The 23374-nt window shown below is 30.9% G+C and overlaps 2 protein-coding genes across 17 annotated transcripts in view; both read left to right on the forward strand.

Moving 5' to 3' along the window:
* Nucleotides 1-2219, forward strand: part of Mi-2 (chromodomain-helicase-DNA-binding protein Mi-2 homolog) — a 161370-nt gene extending 159151 nt beyond the window's left edge. For all 12 annotated transcript variants that reach the window (XM_075381508.1, XM_075381511.1, XM_075381514.1 and 9 more), the window contains one exon: nucleotides 1320-2219. In XM_075381508.1, coding sequence (XP_075237623.1) covers nucleotides 1320-1327 — 8 coding nt within the window. In that variant the 3' untranslated portion in view covers nucleotides 1328-2219. The remainder of the gene's footprint in view (nucleotides 1-1319) is intronic.
* A 6643-nt stretch (nucleotides 2220-8862) lies between these two features.
* The window catches only part of LOC142333658 (uncharacterized), a 46359-nt gene continuing 31847 nt past the window's right edge, over nucleotides 8863-23374 (forward strand). For 2 of the 5 annotated variants that reach the window (XM_075381042.1, XM_075381046.1), the window contains exons 1-4: nucleotides 8863-8968; nucleotides 10067-10170; nucleotides 14124-14276; nucleotides 17329-17454. In XM_075381042.1, coding sequence (XP_075237157.1) covers nucleotides 8965-8968; nucleotides 10067-10170; nucleotides 14124-14276; nucleotides 17329-17454 — 387 coding nt within the window. In that variant the 5' untranslated portion in view covers nucleotides 8863-8964. Of the gene's footprint in view, nucleotides 8969-10066; nucleotides 10171-11335; nucleotides 11436-14123; nucleotides 14277-17328; nucleotides 17455-23374 lie in introns of those variants that run through there. The other 3 variants (XM_075381044.1, XM_075381045.1, XM_075381043.1) reach the window with 3 other exon arrangements.

A 23374-nucleotide genomic window follows, 5' to 3' on the forward strand; every position in this document is an offset into this window, starting at 1 on the left:
AGCATAATTATAAGTTATTCATACCAGATCACACTGACCTACAGTTTTGTTAATTATTATTATTAGAAAAAGACCAACATTTTTTAACAATAAGTACTGTTGTAAATATGTACATTGTGTGCCTGCCGGTTCATCACATCAGTGACCTCTGGAAATACATTTGTTTTTTCTGCGGTCATGCTTCACTGGTGCTCAATTGTGATCTTTATTTTGTTGCATCCTGTTAATTTAAATAAAAATTTTGTTATTTCTTCCTCGTTCGTAATTTACTCTTGAAATATTATAATATCTAATTGTGAAGTTTCTAATCCATTACAACTAAAATGTTTTAACACTAAAAAAACCTAAAATGTATTATTAAATGTGTGTCTGGCCTACAAAGCTTGCAAAAGATTCTATTCATTGGAAATACGGTTTATTTTTTCTTCATAATTTAACAGTAATTATCATTTAATGTTGGTTTTTGTTGTTTGTAATTTTTACTGTTTATTTCATTTTTTTTAAATTTTACTTTCCTCTTTTCTCCACAACATGTTCCATTGTTTTCATTTATCTGTAATGCCCATCTAGCTATACCTACAACGTTAAAAAATTATATTATGATGATTTCAACATGAATCATAATGTTGTCTGCCGTTATATATGGCAGCCTCTATCAGCAACTGCTGAATCACACAAGTTGGTCGGTTATTGGTCAAAACTATTAAACCAAAATATGAAAAAAAATTTTTATTTTGTGAATTTGCTTCATGGCAACAGTAAATGTACTTAAACTATTTATTTGGTTCATATGATGTCCCTAAATCTTCAGAAACTTTCGCAACTTTCTTGATTTAGGACCCACACGCACCTTCATTCCTTGTTAATATAATCTGTACTCAAATCTTGTTATATTTTGGATTGCCATGCTATAATGTGTTAATTAGAACCTGATTTTAGTATGATCATCAAGGCTTGTAATGAGGTGTTCATGTTATATTGTAACCGATTCAGTCATGTCTCAAAATTTCCTGTAAATGAGGGCAAGCGCAACCGTAAACACATCACAGCATTTTTGTGCTGGCACAAATAGCTCGGTTTGCTGCAAAATGGCACACCAGTAAGGTTGCCGGTGGCAACTTTAAAATAATATGACTAGCAGGAAGTATAATTTTATACATATGCATGAATATTATAATAATTGATATTACGTAAAATGAATAGATAATCTACTAATAAGGTGTTTATTGTATAACTATCGCCGACCTTATCGCAGAATTTTTTTTAATTGTCTGATTTTTTTATATTTATCACATAATTTTTTTTTTTTTTTGTTACAGTGAATTGAAACTAATGTCGCTGAATTTCTGATTTAGTTAGTAAGAAGTAATTATGAATTAATAATAAAAAAAAGAAGTATGAAAAGTTTTAATAAAAGCAAAGAAATACAGAAATTCTTTCTTTTGTAATAAAATTACTTTAAAAAAAGAAAAAAAATTGAAGTGTTACTTCTTATAGTGTAATATAAATATATATTATTTATAATTCTAATATTATATATATATACATAAGTAATTAATTGTGATTTGGTATATAAGATAATAATGTGAGTCATTAATGAAAGTAAAGAATGTTCAAGAAGAAGAAGAGAAAAAGTATGTGCATCTTATTGAGATGATAAAAACTGAAATAGAAAACAAAATTTTTTAAAAGGTGTGATATTTTTTTGTGTGACATAGATTTTGTTTTTTTGTTTATTCATTGGTTTGTTTGTTACTGTTTATTAAATAATCAATTGTTTTTATCAGCCATTCAACTTCACATATATTGTTCATATTCATGATTCATTGTTTTATTATATGATAAAATTCATATACAAAGATATATATATAATATATAGATAACTTTTCTACCCTCAATTTAAAATATAAATTTTTGAAAATAAACTAAAAGAAAAAAATTACAAAAAAATAAAAAACATTAATTTTAGTATTGAATGAAAGTGGCTATACATAAAAATAATAAATCTACGATCTCTCTCTTTTTCAGAGTTGTTTATATTATTAATTATATATACGATTGTACACTCTGGTTCTAATTTAATATATAAATATTATTGTTTAATTTAATTTTATTAAATTAAGGAATCGGTGTATTTGTAGGTAGTTAATATGACTAGGTTATTATTATATACTATTATTATTATTATTTTGATTACAAATAAATGATTTAGAAATTTTTTCCTTTTTTGTTTTATATGTTTAAGTCATAACCTACACTAAACATAAACTGTAATTACTCTCCAAACTCCAAAAACAATAAAATTGTTAAGGTTTCAGCGAGAGTTTGCCATCAGTTGAAAACATCGAAAATCAAAATTCATCAATTTATTTAATTATAGTTGTTCAAAAACACTATCCAAATCAAAAAAGTACAGACACAACACACATCAACACGAAAGTCTAGCTCTTGTCAAACTCGTTCTAACATGTCATATTCAATTGAGTTGATTCCATTGATTACGCGATCCTTTAGCTCCCGATATCGTGCAGCATCGGTGGGATAAACACATTACCTATCTTTCACGTAACCCCAGAGAAAGAAATTGCATGGCGATCTTGATGCCCACAGCATAATGTGTTGGTCTTCTTCAGACGCATGTCCTATCCAGCGCAGAGGTAATGTGTGTTAAGGTACTGTCGAACCTCGTTATGAAAACGGGCAGGACAACCATCTTGCTGGAAAATGAAGTCGTTGAGTAGCTGAGGCGTAAGCCATAATTGTAACATATCCAGGTATATCATGCCAATTACTGTTGTTTCCATAAAAAAGAAAGTACACTGCCTGACGAGAATTCGCACAAAAAAGTTTACTTTCAAAGAATCCTGAACGTGTTCTGCATAAGCATGTGGGTTTTCAGTTCCCCAAACTCACACGTTATGACTGTTTACTTTGCCGCTAATACGGAAAGTAGCTTCATCGCTGAAAATTATCTTGTTTAGAAAACCTTCATCTAAGAACATATTTTCCATTAATTGTAAACAAAAATCGAGCCTACGTGTTTTATCTCCATCAGAAAGACGCCGGATTAATTGAAGACTGTACGGTTTGCATAATAAACATTTACGGAGAACCCTCCACACTCTTGTTTTCAGAATTCATAATTCTTTGCCTGCAGCCGCAGTCGATTTTAACGGGCTGCAAATGAAACTTGCACGCACACATTCGCATATTGACTAATGAGGTTGATGACGACCGGTTGATTCTCACTTGCACAAGCAACCGGTTTCACTGAATTGTTTATACCGTGCACGAATTGAATTGTCACTTGGTGGCTCCTTATGAAATTTCAACCGAAAACGCACGTCGCACAGAAATTACTGACTTTGACAAGTGAAATCCTAACACATAAAACGACTTCTCGGTTCCTGTGGCAGCCATTTTCTCTACTGTCGACACCTAGGGAGCAAATGGTTTACTAACTGCCTAGTATATATGGAAAAACCTTTGAAGTACTCTTTCTTACAGTACTTGTTTTATTCTTATGAGTGAAATAGTTTTTTGTTAATGAATTATTGAAACTCCGAAGAACATTATAAAACACCTGTATGAAATCATCGTGAAATAATTGGAGATAAACAATTATTTTATTTACTTGTATATATACTAACACAAATCATATAATAAAAAATTTGTCAAATTTTCTCAAATATTTTAGTGAAAATGCAAAAACTCTTGCCGGCCCTATTTCATACTTTAAACAACTTCATAAATCCTAATAATTCATGATCCATAAGTGAGTGTTCTACTTTACTTTTTTTTGAAAAAGGTAATTCACAATGCAAATCACATGAGTGATCATTCTCTAGTTCTAAATCCTAATTAGTCATTTATCCTATTTTTATTTGGTGTAGGTACGTTAATGTACTATTAATGTAATGTAATATTATTATGTTTTAATTGTACGTAAGGATTTTATCTTTATTATTTTTTCCTTTTATCTGTGCTTCCCCTTTCCTTATCCTCTTTTTTTATTTTTTTCTAGTAAAAAAAAATGCGGAGAAACTAAACTTAAAAAATTGAAATATTTCTTAAAACAACAGTTAACTAAAAGTATAAAATGATATTCTTTACAGAGTCGATTGTATTACGCGATACATTTGATTTACATAACGATCTAATTCTGCACAATATGTAATTTTTAATGATTTATAGAATGTAACTATAATTTTTTTTATTAAATTCTTCAAACGTAAACAGCATTTGAAAGTCATTTCATTTCACAGATGTACAAAATGAAAGATTTTATTTTTTTAAATGGGATATCTTTCTTCGCATTTTTTTATATTACACATGTGTAAATAGAATTATTCTATCCTTAAGTTTAATACAAACGACACATTAGAAATCTATAAAAAGTTAAAATAACTAACGCTGTGGGATGTCACGTGCTCAACATGAAAACTTTATATCGGATGCTCTCTTTTTGTAGGTAGCCGCATATACATCTCAAATTATAGTCCGACAGTAACCAGCTAGCACGTTACTACTTCATTTGCCATTTGTTTCCCATTATTGAAATGTTCACGATGTTCATCAATTACTGTCCAAAGAATTGAGATGTGAATACAGGAAATTGACTTACAGTGACGTATTAAATCCCGTAGCTCTTGTTTGAATGTATCATTTTATCTACAGTATCCTGCTAATTTTCTGACCTAAATACGCCCAGAAAACTTTTGCGAGTATCTCTAAACACTGTCTGAGCGTTGAATTCTACATCGGTCGACGCATAGATAAACATTTCATCTTTGACCGGTTCCCTTATTTGCGGGATGACAGAAATCCCTTTAATTTTTGATTCGCTTACTTTGGGAATTTCTGTCTTGCGCAAAAGAATCCTCGACTGTCCTTGCATTTTATAATTTTTTTATTAATCGCGGTTTGATTTGAAGTAGAGGTATAAATATTTTGTATTTGTTTCCAGTTAAAATGAATAATTTTTTTTTCACTGGGAGTTAAGTTCTGAAGTTTATCGTGCGATGCTGATCCCTTGCTTAGCGGCCCCGTTCAAAATAAAATATATTCATTGTACCCTAACCGTAAGCCTAACAAAAGAGGTATTACTTTTATATCTACACCCGCATTTTAATTAAAGATGTAATTTTTTCTTGCTACTTACTTGTATGAAGTAAAGGGAGTATTGTGATCGCGAAAAATGTCAGATTTCAACTGAAATATCCATTTTGACTAGTTTCGATGTGATGTATGTTTGGCGCATAACTCAAAAACGATTATACGTAGGATGTTGAAATTTTGGATTTAGGACTGTTAAAACATCTATTTGTGCACCTCCCATTTGATTGCAATCGACTAAATCAAAATCCAAAAAAAATCTGGATCTTGGCTTTTTTCTTAACTGTACTAATAAGCCCTCATCGAGAGGTTTTCAACGATATCATAACAGATACTTATTTTCATCTGTTCCATAGTTGTAACCAAATAAAATTTTTATTAATGGAATATTTGTTTCTTACAAGGGAAGGCACATCAGTTCGAATCAGACTTCATCTCCTTTTTTAGTGTTTGTTTTAATTTAAATATATTGATTGATTTATTAGTAATTATTAACCTTTCATTGTAAAAAAAATTCTACGATGAATAATTAAATAATAATAAAAAATAAAGTGACAAATGAAGAGGTATTGCGGCAAATAGATGAAGAAAGAAGCGTTTGGAAAAATATAGTTAAAAGAAGAGACAGACTTATAGGCCACATACTAAGGCATCCTGGAATAGTCGCGTTAATATTGGAAGGACAGGTAGAAGGGAAAAATTGTGTAGGCAGGCCACGTTTGGAATACGTAAAACAAATTGTTGGGGATGTAGGATGTAGAGGGTATACTGAAATGAAACGACTAGCACTAGATAGGGAATCTTGGAGAGCTGCATCAAACCAGTCAAATGACTGAAGACAAAAAAAAATTATAAATAAAAAATATCAGAAGTTTCTAACGAAATAAAATTTTTAAATAGGCGTACAATGAAGTCATGTGTTGTCCACATCAGATTTTGTTATTTTACAGTAAACTGCTCGCCGCCGGACGCGTTTATCATTTACACGCTTAAAAGGCGATTGACTTCGCTGTTCGTTTTCTCACCGACCGAAGAGATTATACCGTAAAAGTAAGCTAGCAACGCCAAATAAACCTTTCTGTTGTTTTCAATCGTACAGACCCGATTATTCTTGTTCGTGTACCCTTCAACAGAGATGTATGATGTCACGATTCTTGATGTTTGTGTTACGACTTACGGTTTCAACCTCTCGATAGTATTAAAAATATATACAGAATGCATTAAGTAATCGTATAAAATAAAAAAAACATCGCGCGTTCGATAACGCGTCGAATTATATCAACGATTTAAATTTTTAATTTTTCAAAAACACTGATGAACAAATTCTGATTTCAGGTCTGTTTCGTGTATCGCATGTTAAAAATCGCGTAATTAAATCGTATCGCAGTACGGTTAACACGATTAGTTCAAGCTTTTGGATACGATTCTGACATCGTAAATATAATGCTTAATCAAATTTGGTATCTTAACTTTAAAAATCACAAATTTTGTTGTCGCTAAGCACCGTACAGTTAGCGTTAAACCGATATCTTCAGTTTCTCGGCAACTTAATTCTGCCTTGTAACTAAGGACATCATCTGAGAACACTTAAGCTTTCCCGGACGTAAATTATTTACGTATACCGGAAACAAGACTGTCCCCTGACCTGACACAAACCCCTTACGGGACACCCCGAGTCACAAATTACAATCTAATCGCAGCTGAAACAACCCAAAATTTTTCGCTTCTCTTTAAGTAACTAAACCGGTGATAGGGAATGCTTGCCCTCCGCGTGTAGTTTAATAAAATTAACCCCTTCGTAATTTCTTCACTGAATAGTGTTGCCGTAATGCCGATCGATTTAGTGAAAATTTTTCTTTTAACCAGTCATCCGCCTGTATTTCGATTTCAACTCGGACCTCGAACAAAAATGAAGAATCATATAGCATCACCGACGACAGAGAGTTCTTTAACTATAAACTCACCACGGTTGCCGAAGAAGCCGTGATACGCCATAACTTCTTCCATGACGAATTCTGAACTGCGTATGTTATGTGACGCAACTTTCTTATATCTTTATGATATCACATTAGCCGTGGTGGGTTTACCCCCACCGCTTTTGATGAACAACTTCTGTTGCTTCAAATTCATCATAATCATCCGCATACAAAGTTTTGTTTGATAATGATAAATTGGTAATCACATTTGCGAATCAGCTGATTTGGAAGTCGAAAGTTCCAGCTTTCAAGTCTTAGTAATGGCAGTTACTTTTGTACGGATTTGAATACTAGATCGTGAATACCTGTATCTTTGGTGGTTGGGTTTCATTTAACCGCACATCTCGCAAACGGTCGATCTGAGACTGTACAAGACTACAATTCATTTACATATCATCCTCTGAAGTATTATCTGAACGGTAGTTACCGGAGGCTAAACGGGAAAAAGAAAGAAAGAAAAATATTTCTTTCAACCCACCGAGTTGGTGTAGTGGTGAACGCGTCTTTCCACATCAGCTGATTTGGTAGTCGAGAGTTCAAGTCCTAGTAAAGTCAGTTATTTTTACCGGATTTGAATGCTAGATCGTGGATACTGGTGTTCTTTGGTGGTTGGATTTCAATTAACCACACATCTCGGAAATGGTCGACTTGAGACTGTACAAGAGTACACTTCACTTACATTTATGCATATCACCTCTAAAGTAATATCTGACGGTTATTCCTCGAAGTTAAACAGGAAAAAGTAAGGTATATGGCGTGCTTCTGACGGTGGTGTCTTCAAGATCATTGTTGTTCTTGGCAGTAATGAGGATTTTGTTAAGGTTTTCTCCTTCATGACATTTGCTAATATTCAATCAACTCATTTAAACATTGTCCTGAACGAACAGATTATAGTTATCTAATTGCATTAAAAAAAATGTATATCGGCTGTTATTTATTTTGATCATATTCTAAAATATAATATTGAATTTAAAAAAAAATCGCCTAATGTCAGCTGACGCCAGTTAAAACAGCTGCAAGAAAGATAGTTCTTGTTGGGTTGTGGCTGCTTCAGATCGAATCTGTACACCACGTAGAGCAGCGTATAAGAAATTTGCCCGTTTAGTGGTATCTTTAATGTCGATCACGTGATCTTTGTGTACGTTGGTTGGACGAATCCAAAGGCGGTAACAAATCCGTTAAACACTAACAACATAATAGATATCATGCTCGTTAGAGTAGTGAAGTGGACGGTTAGAGCTCGATATAATCATCTGTGCCGGCGGTTGGTGTCTGTTAAAGATTTTCCCTCCACCAACGAAAAACCTCATCACTTTTAAAATATTTGAAGTATGTTTTTATAAAAAATATAAAATTTAGGTCGGTTTGTCATTGTAGAAGTTCATATTGTGAAATTAATGTCATCGTGGACCAGAATCTGTAAAGCTATTAAAAATAATTATTGGTTGTTTAATTTAGTAACGAAAATGTTATTTGTATTTTTATGTTTACCTTGGTTTTTGTGTTGTATAACTTTTTTGTGCAACTAAAACATTATTATTACTATTAAATTTCGCCCCATTTTTTTTCTAATAAATTAAAAAAAAACAATAGTTTCTAAAAATTTCATGAAAATTTCAATAATTTTTTATGCATAAACCACTTTAAATGGTTATTGAATGGAAAATTATTTAATAAATCTGTTGTGTAATATATATATATATATTTTTTATTATTTTATTCCTCCAACATAGATCATGTCTTGTATAAAATTGCTTGTGTTGGCATCATTGATTAACACATGCAAGCTTAACGTTGGTTTGGCACGGTTGTAACGGAAAGATTTATATTCTAATTTCAGTATTGTTTTTTGTTTGGGGTATTATTTGTTTATATGAGTAAGTAATTTTAAACTATTCAATTTAAATTAATAAAGTTTAATTTCTTTTTTGTATTGAATCGGCAGTGTGGGTTTTATCTGATGTAAATTCATCTGAGTTCGTTGTAAAATCTTTTATGTAAGCGACGTGTTATTAAAAAAATTCATTTATTGTGGTCACAGGATAGGTATTAATGATTTATAAATTGATTAATATTTTCTTTCTGTTATATTGGAAATTGTAATACTTATTTTCTTATCCATTATTTTCCGATACTAATAAAAAAAACAACTAGTTAAAAAAATATTGTGACACTCAAAGGAAAGAAAAGCATTATATACATTATAATGTATATAATGCTTTTCGTTATATACAGGTGTTCATTAGATACATAATAGTACATCATAATGTGTAATCTTTATGCTTACTTAATATTGCAAACTATATATTCTATTAAAAACCTCTGAAATTAAATACCAACTCACAAAAGTATAATTTGTAAGTAATATTTTAAACAAATAAGTACATATAAACATTGTAATAAATATTAATACTCCTTGATTATCCCCCCCCCCTCCAATGTTCATATTTCAAGTTCTCAGAAGTTTATAATTAACATTTAATTTTCATTCCCATGAGTCTTCATTCTTTTAACCAGATGATAATCCTTTTGTAAATGTATCTGCTGTCTATTTTCTAGGTGGAATGTAGCTTCCTCACTTAATGGCATCCAGTTTAGATTTGTTGTGGAGCATCTGGTTATTTGTAAGTTTAACGGCCCTTAGATTATCTATTAAGTGAGTTGGCTTTGAATTGACATAAAGTGCACCAACTTCCATTAATTAGATGTTAAGCCAAGCCAACCATTTGAGAATGATGCACATTTGTGTAATCTACTTTTCCACGTAACCAGTCTAGCAGAATATTTAAGGAAAGTTCGACTAGTCTATCTTCTTGTGACTTTGTCACTAACATGTTGGCATCACTGTAATGCTTCAATTTTCCTACTGGTTGTTTTACTCTATCTAATGCCATCTTCAGGAATAGATTTCAGATATCAGAAAATTCTTGTTACCAAATTAAAATGGGCATTTATTGCTTGATTCTGTGTTCTAGATGCAATATTGAAGACAAAACATCTGGTGTTGTTCCAACCATTTCCCTGTAATGTTCACCATTGGAGATTAGAGGAGAGTTTCCAGGTTTCCAGCCAAGTTCAGGTGGTAAAAATAAACTTTACAGTTGCTAAATCCATATTTTTGTAGAATTAACTTTGCATATACTAACTGGTCCATTTTTATAAATTTTCCTGTTAACAGTAATGTTTATCCCAAGATAATTTTCCACTTCACTTCATGTGATTTTAATTCAAACCGAGAATGTAATTAAGCTCATGTTATTTTTTTACAGTAAGACTGTCATCAACGTGAAATCCACCACAATTTCTTTACAGTGATACATGCAAGGATCTGTCTTGCTTTCTTCTAGACCGAAATGCTATAAGAAGCCTGTTAGGCATTTTTATCAACATTTTGAAGCTTAAGGCCATAGAAACTTTTCCATAGTTTCCACTTTTTTTTGTTCCATCTTACAGCCTTGAAGTTATCGCATGAACACATTCTTCTTTAATTGTCCAATGAGGAAATCTTCACATCAAAAAGCTTTATGTTTCATCTTTTTTGCAGTGAGTAAGGTAAAAGTCCCTGACTGTCTTTAAGCAGGAAACAGGGCTTGAATTTCAAAAAAATAACCAATCCCTGGATGCTGTCAATAGACCTTAGCAACTAGTCTTGCTTTATATTTAATGATGTCATTCGAATCAGCCTTGACAGCTAACACCCATCAACCGTTGGCAGTCTGGAGGCTTCTCTAGCTGCCATGTTTGATTCTGATGAAGAGAATTTATTTCTTCATCTATCGCTTTCTTCCATTCAGAAGCTCTGCATAGTCTCTTTATAATTTGAAGGTGTTTAATAGGAAAAAAAAAGTATTCCTCCTTTTGATACCTGGAACGTTTCTTTATTGTCCTGGTTAATTAAATGGTATCTATCCTCATTATCTGTTGCTACTGCAAGAGGAATCAAATTTTCATCTGTTGATCCTTCTTCAAGAATCAGCTCTCTCTGGCTTTTTCAGGTAGTCTTTACTTAGTATGTAAGAAAAGTTATGAGTTAGATTCTTGTAATGTTTTTGGTCTAAACTTAATATCCCTGCAGACAATCTTTTACTTATCCAGAAAATGAACTTTATAATTGCAGTCTGCATAACCAACGGTATACCCTTTAATGATTTTGCATCAAATTTTCTTTTTGTCTGGTTCATAATCCAAACAAAGCATTCATTTCCAAAAATTGTTAGATGACTGATATTCACTTTACTTTTCAGAAATAACTCAACAGGGGCCTTTTTCCTTTCAATTTTGTTGGTGCTGTTCTATTCAATGTATATGTAACAGAAAGGACTGCTTCACTCTTGAGCGATTTAGGTAAGTGGGAGTGCAGAGTGCAACCTGGATCTTATCACTCACAAATGATTCTGTTTTCTCTCTCATCTACTCCAGATTGTTGTGAAGAATAAGATGTAATCATAGAATGCTTGAAACCTATATCTTTAGTTTTATTTCTGAACTGCATTATCAAATTCCTTGTCAGTATGAAGCTCTTTCAATTTTAGTGTAGCTTGGGTAATCACCATTTCAATAAAATAAAGCAACTTTTTCTTCTCAAAAGGTAAGTTGTATTGTTGTATTTAAAAACTAAATAATGTCTGTAACCGTAAATGTCGTTTACCCCATGGAAATATAGACATCAGCATACACCAGTTCACTCACCGAAGTAAGGATTTTAACTTTTACCATATGACATTTTATGATTTTTTCCCGAAACATAGAATTCACTGTCATACTGAACTTCAATTCTACGGTCCTTCAGAAATAATTAAACATAGCTCATTCTTTGATGCCTCAACCTTTCATGATATTTTCTCAACAAACCAGGGTCTTCTGAGACATCTCGATCCCCCCCCCCCCCCCAGGGAAGAAGATCCCACCTCGTAGCGTGTCTGGTCGCTACACCACCCCCTCCGTTACTAGCCAGTAGTGGCTTTAACGGAGGACATCTTCTCACCCTCAAACTGATTGCGCACCACAGCTTTCAGTCCAGGCCCCGCAGAGATGCCAGATGCCCCGAGGGACATCTGCATCGGTAAAATTCACCCCGAGATAGTTTTACGTGTTTATGTCTTCAGAATGAAGACAACAGATACCTGCAGCTACCACGTCGCCCTCAGGAACTAAGCTAGAAGCCTAACCGCGGAACGAAGATCCCGCGCCTAGATCTAACTATTAAAGAGCCACTTTCTGAATGTCTCATCTGTACTAATAACCTCAACAACAAACTTTCCCACTAAAATTTTATACATCGAAATTTAGACCTAGTTCCCTTAAGAACCCCGGGTCTTCTGAGACAGCACAAGCTTTCTCAGTATAAGGGAAATATTCTTGACAGCTAAGCTCCTCTATTGTTTTTCCTAAAAGTGTTATTTCAGGTCCCAGCTAGATGTGTATAACAAAGTAATTCAGAATCCCATCAATACACTTATGTTTTAATTTTTTTCAGTAAAGTGTTCATCCAGCACCAAGTAATGGTCCAGGAAGCTTCAACACATCTTTCTGGAACCTCTTTACCTGAAATTGCCTTTTTTCCAGCAGATATCATGAGATTCCATGTGTATCCACAGACAAGGCATAATTTGAAAAGTTTCACCCCATGCCTATGTCTTTTGTTTGGACAGTATTGACATAAGACAATATAAATAAATAACTCCTGAGAGGAGTTATTTATTCTTGCACATCTCTTCCTGGGGATTCATTGCATCTTGAAACTTTGGAGAAGCAATTCGATGAGTTGTTGAACTTTTTACAGTGTCACCTTCCAGTGCATTTTCATTATTTGAAGCATGGAACATTCTAAGAATAATCTTGGATCTGTTTCAGTATATTAGTTTGCCAACCTTGTTAGAATACAACAGACCTTGCTTTATATTCAACATTTTACCAAGATTTATCATTTATGTGGAGTGTTGGAGGCTCCAGTGGCGCACGTTCCAAGATACTCTTAGTTTGATCAAGAATACAAGAAATCTGAGTGTTGCTGCCATTATTTATATCAGCTGAATTACTAAGAGAATCAGACAGATTCAAATCTAAGTGATGTAGAGGTCACTTTTATTCAATTTCTTAGATCAAAAACCATAAGGAAGCACCAAATTTATCGTGAGATAAATTTGTTTCCCAAGAATTTTAGTGTGGTTTAAGTTCACAGAAGAAGTAGAAAGCAGGGCTAAGTGTCTTGCAAGCCAAAACTTGCTAACAAACCATTTTCTGATCTATGTTTATTAGAACCTTTTTTTTCTTATTTTTGGCTATAGAATCATATCCTGAGAGATTGCCATGCAATTTGGAATCGCCTTTATTTACCTTAATGGGGTTCATTAGCTTAACGGTTCAACTTTATACCCGTTCTTATAATTTGTTACTTGTTAATGACACTTGTTTCATCACAAAATAATATAACAAGATAATAAAAACTTAAGTTCAATAGTTTCAGCTTTTATGGCGTTAAATCAGTATTTATTTATGTTATAACAGAATATAAACATAATTGCATTCATTGTTTCACTCATATGTAAGCAGCTGGATTCATCATGTCATCACTACTCCCAGCATGAAATTTCTGGAAAGCTAATGTTTGTGCTGCTAACTGTGAGGCTGCAACTACACATTCCAATATAAAAAAAAATCAGTTGCAAGCCATATAAGGTTCATGACTCATGATGCCTTCTTGTAAGGATATGCATATGTGCCATATGTAGTTCAAACGGCTTCTGATTCAAAGAATCAGAGCCAAGGGCCGTTACACATGGCCTCACAGACTTCATGTGAGCCACATATGGAGCACATGGCAATCAATGTGTAATGTTATTCACCTCTTATTCTGTTCTTATCTTTTTAATTAAGAAAGCTTTCGTCAGTTATCAAATATCTCACCACCACCATAAAACATAAACCAGAAACAATCATTAAGGAATTAAAGAGATGTTTATGAACAGTTTTTTTTTTTATTATGGATATTTATTCTAATTTTTGTTCCTGTTTTGTTGGATTTTTTTACAGATAATGAATGGGCCTGTAAACAATACTTTTATTAATGAAGCTCTACCTCTTAATACAAATGTTAAATTACAGATTGAACAGGATAACATAACAGGAATGACAAGCGTGTTTTTACCACATTACATGACTGAAGCTGTTATGTCATCTGAGCATGTAAGAATTTTTTAAATCTTTTTTGTATGTTTTGCCGAATGAGAATCATGAAGCAATATTTTGAATTCATTTCTCTTTCTGATGTGTATTTTCGTCCCTGGTGTTCCAACAGTTCTTCATTCGTTTGCTTTATTTTTGGCTTCTCTCTTCTGACCAAATGTTCCTTTTTCCTTGTTTTCTTTGAAATCCTTGAAATTTTAACTGATTTTCTGAATATTGTACTGTTTCCTTCAAATATTTCCATTTATTTTATTTGATTTCAAACTGAGGATGCATCTGATGCAAATATGTCCTTTGGTTTGATTACTGAATTTTAGTGCGTGATTTTGGTGTCTATTAAGATGTTCAGTTGTTGAAAATATTATTTGTCAGTTGGTAGGCTAATTTTATTTTTCTCATTCTTGTTTGATTGGCTTCTTTATCTAAACCATTAATTTGGATTTTACTCCTGTATATTTAAGTTTGTTGACTTTATTGATTTTTCCATATTTTGTTTTTAGGAACTTGGGAGAATCTTGATTGGTTGGTCATGAATTCTGCCTTTTTGAAATATTTTTAGCCTTATTTTCCCTGCAATTTATTTTAGGTGGTTTATTGTTTTGCTGCCTTTTTGAGGTTCTCCAAGAAAATTGTAATACCATCATTGAAGGCTAAGCAGTTAGTTGCAATTCCTTTCAATTACAGACCCAATTTTATTTAGTGGTGTGTTTCATGATTGTTTCTGTAATCCTGCTGCAATGAAGCCATCTCCTGTTTCCTTGTTGCTTAATTTTTGTATGATTTTGTCTATTTTTATTTCATTTGATGGTTTGGATTTTTCAGTTCCTGTTGCTGGATTTTGGAATTGAAATCTTACCTCGGTCGGGTTGTTGGTAGTTTAATGATTTTTCTATGTGCTTGCTAAAATTTTACAATTATTTTTGATGTACTTAATTAATGGTACTTAATCTACTATTATAAATGTTTAGCCAGGTTAAGTCTATTTTACATAGTAAAGATGGTATTAGGTGATCTATGATTGAAATATAAAAATATTGAAAATTGTGGCCAAGCAATCTAGTTGGTATATGAAAGTCATAAGGTTGCAGTAAATTAGGATAGTCAAAATAACTCAAAATTTTATAGGAAAATATTAAATCTGTCCTCTGATTTAAGTAGTGTTATTCAGTAAACAATTAATCAACATTTGCAAACCTTACAAATTGAATATGAAAATAAGTCACATATTTTTACAGAGTTTAAGTCGATTTGAAGTAATTGAGTATAAACTAGATTTGTAATTTGCCTACAAATTTCATATCAACCACAATAATAAAGGTGAAAATCGTATAATTAAACTCATTCCTTTATAAATATTACAAAAACTAGAACTCAAATGCCTTATTATTGGCGAACCCCTTGTCTTATTCTAGATCTAACATAAGTAGGGTTAGAGGTAAAATTATCATTTTTAACATACAGAATTCATTTTGAACAAAACGATTGTATCCAAGACAACTATTTATTATTAAATCCACATGCACCAAGTTTTCTAATAAGTAATTTGATATTAACTATATCAGCGACGCTACAAAAATTAGTATAAATTGCATCAAGATAATAACCATCATCATCAACATTATTATAATAAGTATATATATATATATATATATATATGTGTGTGTGTGTGTGTGTTCATACAAGTTTGTTTGCAAAGATTTACCTTCTGAAAATCGTGTTTTTCAGGAACTGCAAATTTATTTATGCAAGTTGTAATTTCATACAAACTAACTTATCTAATAATTGTATTCAAAGAACAATTTACGAACTTGGTTAAAAACTGTACAAAAAAGGCAGAGCAGTTCTTCTCTAAAAGAGGATAAATATTTTCTGGGCCCATGAAAAAATTATTAAATCAGCTTCAACATCATTCTCAGAATAATGTTACTGCAGCGATCACAGTTAAATGTAATTTAATCTAGGAAAAATCATTCTTTGTATAGACATTCCCAAATATTTTAGTAAAAAGCTCTGCAATATCAACGCCCTTATCAGCATTCTTATTTTCAAAATGCATACGAGATTGAGAAGATCTACAGTCATTTTTATCAACAAATTTAAAAAAATCTTTGCAATGATTAGATAAAGATTCCTTAACTTTAATGTTATAATTAATAATTCTTAATTAAAATCTTAATTAATAATTCTTTTTATTATAATTCTTAATTTTGTTCTTAAATAATTCGTAATAATAAGTAGATCTGTATTGTTTTTGAAGCTTATGCAATTTTTTTCTTTTAATAATTGTGATAGGTTTGCTAGAAAACCATTTGAAAAATTACATTTTGGACATGACTATCAAAAATATTAATAAGAAGTTGCAATTCCTCAGCAAAAATTTCTATATCAATGATCAGCATCAAATCCTTGTCAGGCATGGTATTTTTCATACGCTACAAAATTCAATTTCCATGTTCCTTGTACAAACTTCATTCAGTCTTATGTGGTGATATAAAAAACAAATATTATTTGCAATCAAACTTTTATTTAGTAAATACTGAAAATTGTCTTAAAATATTGTGGAAAAATATCTTAACAAAATGAATATTTGTATAATCTAATTAGTATTTATGAGATAAAAGATTAGAATTCATAATCTTAAGTAGTTATCTCTAAAGGTTAATGGTATTTAACACGATAAAAATTTCACCGTAAGCAATATTAACACTAATATCAATAAGATTAGGAAAAAACTAAATCATGAGAAATACTGCATCAGTTTAACAAATTGAATGACTGTAAAAGATTACAGCAGTTTGTTGAAAAATCTGTAAGGTAAGTAGCAACATTTTAACATTTAAATTTGGATGATAACACATAGCAAAAGAATCATTTTCTAAGTTTTCCCCATATAAAACCTGGCACATTAAAGTCACGTAATAATAATAATTTAACACTGGCTGCACTGTGAAAGTGAATTAAAGGTACAATTTATGTTTATTTTATAAATTATACAAAATAATATAAACATATTATTTATTTTGTAGCATTAATTAATTGTTTTTTATTACAGCAAATACGTTTTGTACAACTGAAAGAGGAACCGCTTGATATTAATGGTGATATTGAAAAAGATCCTTTAGCAATTGAAGAGTCCAACGTAGTTAAATTAGAAAATTTAAAAGTCGAAAATAAAGTGGTAAGGGTGTTACATTTTGCCTGCAGTGGAACAACAATTACCCAGATGGACCTTTGAAGGCCAAATCTTAAAATCGTTTTATCATATGTACTGCACATATTCAATTTTTAATAGGAAACACAAAGTAAAGAAATAAAAATAAACGTATTTCAGTAAAAGAAAAAAAGAAATTTGGAACATATGTACAATGTAAGAAAAAAGAGATAGAAAGATTAATAAAAAAAAATTTTGTTGTAGTAAAGATTTATTTGACTAATGTTTTAAGTTTTTCATATAATGCATTAGTTTTTTGTTTTTTTTTTTTAATTTACTAGTCTGGATTTAAGCAGTCCAGTTAGTTGCACATCTGGAAAGTTGGTGTCCCACTGTATTATCATTTAATTATTATTACCTAATACGTAGTTTTGGACTCTGTACAGGCCGTCTCTTAACTCATTATATATATTTAGCCCACCAGGCTGGTAAACTCATTGCAAATCAGTTGTTCAACAGCTGATTTTCGATGTTGAAGGTTCTCAGGTTCAAATCCTAGTTAGGTAAGTTTTTTACATGGATTTAAAAACTAGTGGATGTAAGACATAAAAACAGTGTATACTAGTTTACTTTGATGGTTGGAGTTGAACCGTGGTGGGGTTGCTTTATTGTTCACAAGTTGAACAAATTACATTAAAATTTTTAGAATATAGTCAGTCAATATAAGTCCATTATCCACGTCTCTTCTACGGGACTGTTTAGGCCTTTAAGTCTTCCCAGTACTTTTATCATATGTTCTGATCTTTGTGCCCTTTCTAGTATAGAAAATGTTTGTTGTGAGTGTTTTTGTTCTTTTCTTGTTTAATTTTATCTTATCTGTGGTGTCTTCTGGTGTAAGGCCAATTTCCTTCATATCCTCTCTGATCTATCTGCATACATTCAGTAAATTTATATTAAAACAATAAAACAATTTTCTTTTTTTGGTCTATTTTTATCTTAATTGTTGGAATTTTCTATCGGTTTTAGCAATTAAAAATTTTTAATTGTACCATTATAATTCTTTTTTAACCCCTTAACGGTTCTTTATTTTAGCAGAAAATCATGTTATGTTCTTTTATGCAATGAATATGATAAAAAAAACTAATTTAAGTTTCTATTTTTATACTTTTCTTATGCAATGTAAAAAAAAATCGCTTTCGGCATGCAGGTAAGCGGAGGTAGATTTCACAAAAGTGTTAAGTTGGGGATTAAAAAGATTTCCACCTTAAAGTTAATAAAGACTGTGAATTTACTCAATATGACAAAGGTTACATGTAAAAAAAAGTTGCAGATTTTTAGCATATGACAAGCCTCATCTTCTTACAATTCCAGCAACATTTTGGTCATCCCTTGCCGTAAGGGTTGGTCATATCAAAAATTGTTTCTGACAAAAGTTTTAGGTAATATTTAGAGGACTAACAACCACTTTAAACCGATTCGATACTTTGCCTATGAAGGGAGGTATGATTTTTTTTTGTCTTTAAAACCTCATGTTTTCCACCCTCCGGGCCAATGGTTGGTGATCAAAAAACTTTACTTACATAAATTTTAGGCCCTTATCCAAAGAATAGTAGGAGTTTGAAACAAATTTGATATTTTACTTAATAAGAAGGTTATAGCGATAATATGTTTTTTCGAAAAAGCCTACCTCCATTTCCACCCTCATGGCTTGATTTTGCAGTTAGTTGATGCATAAACTCTTCTTGCGTTTCTGGTATAATTATAAATTTAACAAATTTTAAATAATGTTGATGTGCGGTTTTATTGTTTTTTTCTCTTTCGTAATCGCTACCCAATCCAGACCATCAGATCCTCTCAGAACAATATACATATATACATAAAAATAGATTTAATATGATCAAACTTCAGACAGAATATGAGGGTGACAGTATTTTGAAAGCTGCAGTAGATGGCACCACCATCTATTTTGATGTGATTCATAATTTAATATATTTCAATCAGTAATGTAAAGTAAGTTCAGTTAAATGGACAACCTGCATAATTGCTTTATAATTTTTTAATAATTGCTGGATTTTTAATTTTAAGTTGATTTTTTGCCTTGACATCATATTTTTACATACGTAAATATTTTTAAGATTTAATTAAAATTTAATTATTAATGTTAAAAAAAATAAATAAATGCCTGATATGTTATTATATTTTACGAAGTTTGTAATGTAATTTGAAATGAATATGTAGTACAGCCGATGATGCGAGTAAATCATGAAAGCACTCCTGCATATATAGTGAAATTAGATAAGTCTTCCTACTTTATAAATTCTGTACTTTGGTTGATTTAATAAAAATATATATATATTTATAAACTTTTGAACTGACAGTGGTTTTGGGGTCTGGCGGATGTGAAATACGAAGATATGTCAAAATTTTCCAGAAGTCGAATCATGGTACCCAATATAATAGGTAGCTTTCTTACGAAAAAAAAATTATATATATAATAATGAATTATGATGACTGAAGGATGTGATAAACATTTTCTATGTATATTTTTCTCACAATAAAAAAGCATATGATACAGATGAACACTTTACCTGAAAAATTAATTAAAACTTTTTTTGAATGAAAATAGTTTGTAAGTGTTTATAAATTTAGGCAAGAGTTCAAGATCACACAGTAACAATTTATATTCGCACTTGCCAATCTGCTGTTATCATATTTCAATTTAAAACTTGTTATAAATAATTTTTTTTTTTTTAATGAATTTTAATGTTTTTAAAATATTGAAAGATTTTTAAGAAATATTTTTTTTATTCCTTCTTAGTGTGGAAATGTCTAAAACTAGGGACAAACATCAACATCACATTCGCAGCAATAATATTGCGATTCCTCTCTTATGTTGCTTGTATAACAAACAGCACAACTTGTTCTGTGTAGGTTTTATCTGTATCTGGAATATACGTCTTGAAATTTCACAGACTCTCATAAGATCATCTTCTACAGACGACCTACCTCTTTTGGTAAATGACTTTATAATGAATTTCAACAATTTGCTCAGTAAGTGCTTTCTTATTGCCATGATTTGGGTTTTTTTATAATTTCTTTGTCTCCACTTACATAAACAATCACGTTTATAATTATAACTTTTTTCTGACTGAAATAACATATGTCTTAATGCCAAAGTGTGTCCTTTTTGTTTTAATAAATTGAATGAAGCTTACTTAGCCTGCCTTTCTGCAGTGGTAAACTTTCATAAACTGCTAAATTTTTTTCAGGTGTATATGAATTTATTATAAAGGTAACAGATGTTAAAATAATTGGTTTATTTTTTTGGAGATGGGCTAGTTATTATCACAGTAAAATGTAAGAAATGTAACAGAAGTTTGACCCTTATGGTATAAAATTTTTCCAAATACAATAACTGTAAAAAGGGGCTTGTTTGTATGATAACTTTTGTTTTTGGCTTCCAAATTTTGGCTTTTGATTTTTGATTTGTGGCTTCCAAATAATTTCTGACAGCATATATACAATTAGAAACAAAAGCATCTCATCATTATCAGTTGGATTCTATAGCTGAAATCTCAAATACTGGTTTAGTATTATTTTTTTTTTTTTAAGAAATTTTTGGCGTAAAGAATTTACATTGTTAGGGTCATCAGTTGGGAAGTTTATTCGTGGATTACCAGTAAATATTTGAGCATTCCAAGGTTTTGTGGTCACATCATAAATAAGCCCATTCAAGCCCTATTCGAAACCCAGTGTTTTGCCTTTTTTTAAGCAACAGATATTTCAGGTCTTTTACCTATCTAATCAGGAGGCTGTAAATCCCGTTCATCATGCTCATCATTGGTAATATGAGAATCATCTTAAAAAAAAAAGAGAATCATCTTATTTGCCATGAGCTAAATCATTTAAAAGTTCAATTATATCACTATCATTTACACGTGATGAACAGACCATGTTGGACTAATAAATATCACTTAAATATTTAACTGTTATATCAATAATATTGTAAAACACTAGTAATTAAAATAATAACACAAAGATTGTTTATTCGCATAAAAAATTACTAAAATTAGGCTATAGTAAACAACTCTGTTATTTACGTATGGTCTTATCTACAGACACAAACAGTTAGAAATAAAAATATGACTGAAAATTATGCAAAAGTAATAGCAAAATTATGAAAACAATAAACAATACAAAGAAATAATAAAACTAATATGAACGTAACTTAAGGAATCATAAAAAGAAAGAAAAATGCATAGTAACAGCTATTCAGAACAATATGAAATAAGACATAAAATAGAGAAACGTTATGCAACTAGCACTTCACCATTAAATTACAGTAAAAGTGGAACTAGACTCGCACACATTGCTGTAATTTGTCAACAAACAGCATAAAACAGGTCGGTTCATATTGAAAATCGTTTTGTCAAGGGCGACTTTTTTCAAGGTAGTTAATGACGAGTTATTTTGTCAAAAACCAGTAAGGGAATTAAATAACTTTTAATATGAGTGTTTTGTGTCTAAATTTACATGATTTATGTTTAGTTTTCATCTTTGTTGTTAATCAAATTTTTTCAATATACATGTTATTTCACATCCTTTTTCTTCCATATCTCATCATTTTTCGGTATTTTAAATAGGAAGAAATATTTCTTTCGTGGTTTTGCTTTTCCTGGAAACCTGAGATATTTTACAATTCTTTCTCGCACTAAATGTTCTTTTTTAGTCTTCTTGGGTTATTTTCATTTCTTCTCTATCTCTTTCAGTTTCTCTGGTTCCGTTGCCATAGGTTGTAAATTTCATTATTGTGTCTTCTTTTCTGTCCTTGATGGGCTGTAAGACTTATTGTTTGAAATTTTTCGATTAGAAGTTAGTTGTCAAATGTCAGATATTATATCGGTTATAGAGCTTCCAATCAAACAACTGTACAGTAGTGACTTAGTTTAGCATTCAACGATATCAATTTTTTTACTGCAGGTATTCTTAGTTAATCAATAGGCTAGTTCCATTTTACTGCTTTTAACATAATGGCTTCTTTATAAGAGATGTTGACGTCCAATAATCTTCCCTGGGTATTTGAATATTTCAGTTTCATTAATTTCTTCCTGTTTGCTGTTATTAGGTTTTGAAACGGCTGATTATATATCATTATAAGAGATTTTGTAGAGTTTATGATAGTATAATAATAATAAAAGGGAAATTTAGAAATGTATGATTTATATTGGCTATTCTGAATAACTTTCATAATTTATACGCGGTTTAACAAAGTTAAAAAAAAAGAAAAAGTAAAATGTAAAAATATAGCTCGGTATAATCATATACTATTTATAAATCTTTATTTCTACAGTAACAAGCTTATGCTTGATTAAAGTTACTGATGGGTGGTAATGAATTTTGTAGCACGTGGAAAATGTCGTTCGTGATGAGGATTCAAACCCAGGACCTCCTGAAGAAAGGCCAAAATGTTTTTGTTGTGCCACAGAGATTGGCATGAAACAATGATTATGCCAAAAAATTCATTACCATCATTCTCACTCAATCATTTATTTCTTGTCCTGTATATTGACTGGTATAGATTGTTTTTTTTTTTTTTTTTTTTTTTTTATAGTTAGGAAGTATACAGTTTGTATGAAATGTTTATTATGCCTACATATAATCTTTTATAAAGTATATCAAATCTTGGCACTCCCTGAAAAAGTCAAATCGAGTTTTTAAGATACAAAATTTGGCTCTTAGATCATTATGTGGTGCTTATAAACATGAATCGTGTAGACCAGTGTTTAGAAAATTAAATATTATTTAATTATATATTACTTAATATTATTTAATTATTATATATATATATTATTTTATCCTTGTGCTTATATTTATGAATATGCAATCTTTACTAAAAAAAAATTGTAACTTATTCTTAAAAAATAATAATATCCATCTAAACTGAACC

The sequence above is a fragment of the Lycorma delicatula genome, chromosome 13 (assembly GCF_047948215.1).
Source record: "Lycorma delicatula isolate Av1 chromosome 13, ASM4794821v1, whole genome shotgun sequence".
Classification (NCBI taxonomy): domain Eukaryota; kingdom Metazoa; phylum Arthropoda; class Insecta; order Hemiptera; family Fulgoridae; genus Lycorma; species Lycorma delicatula.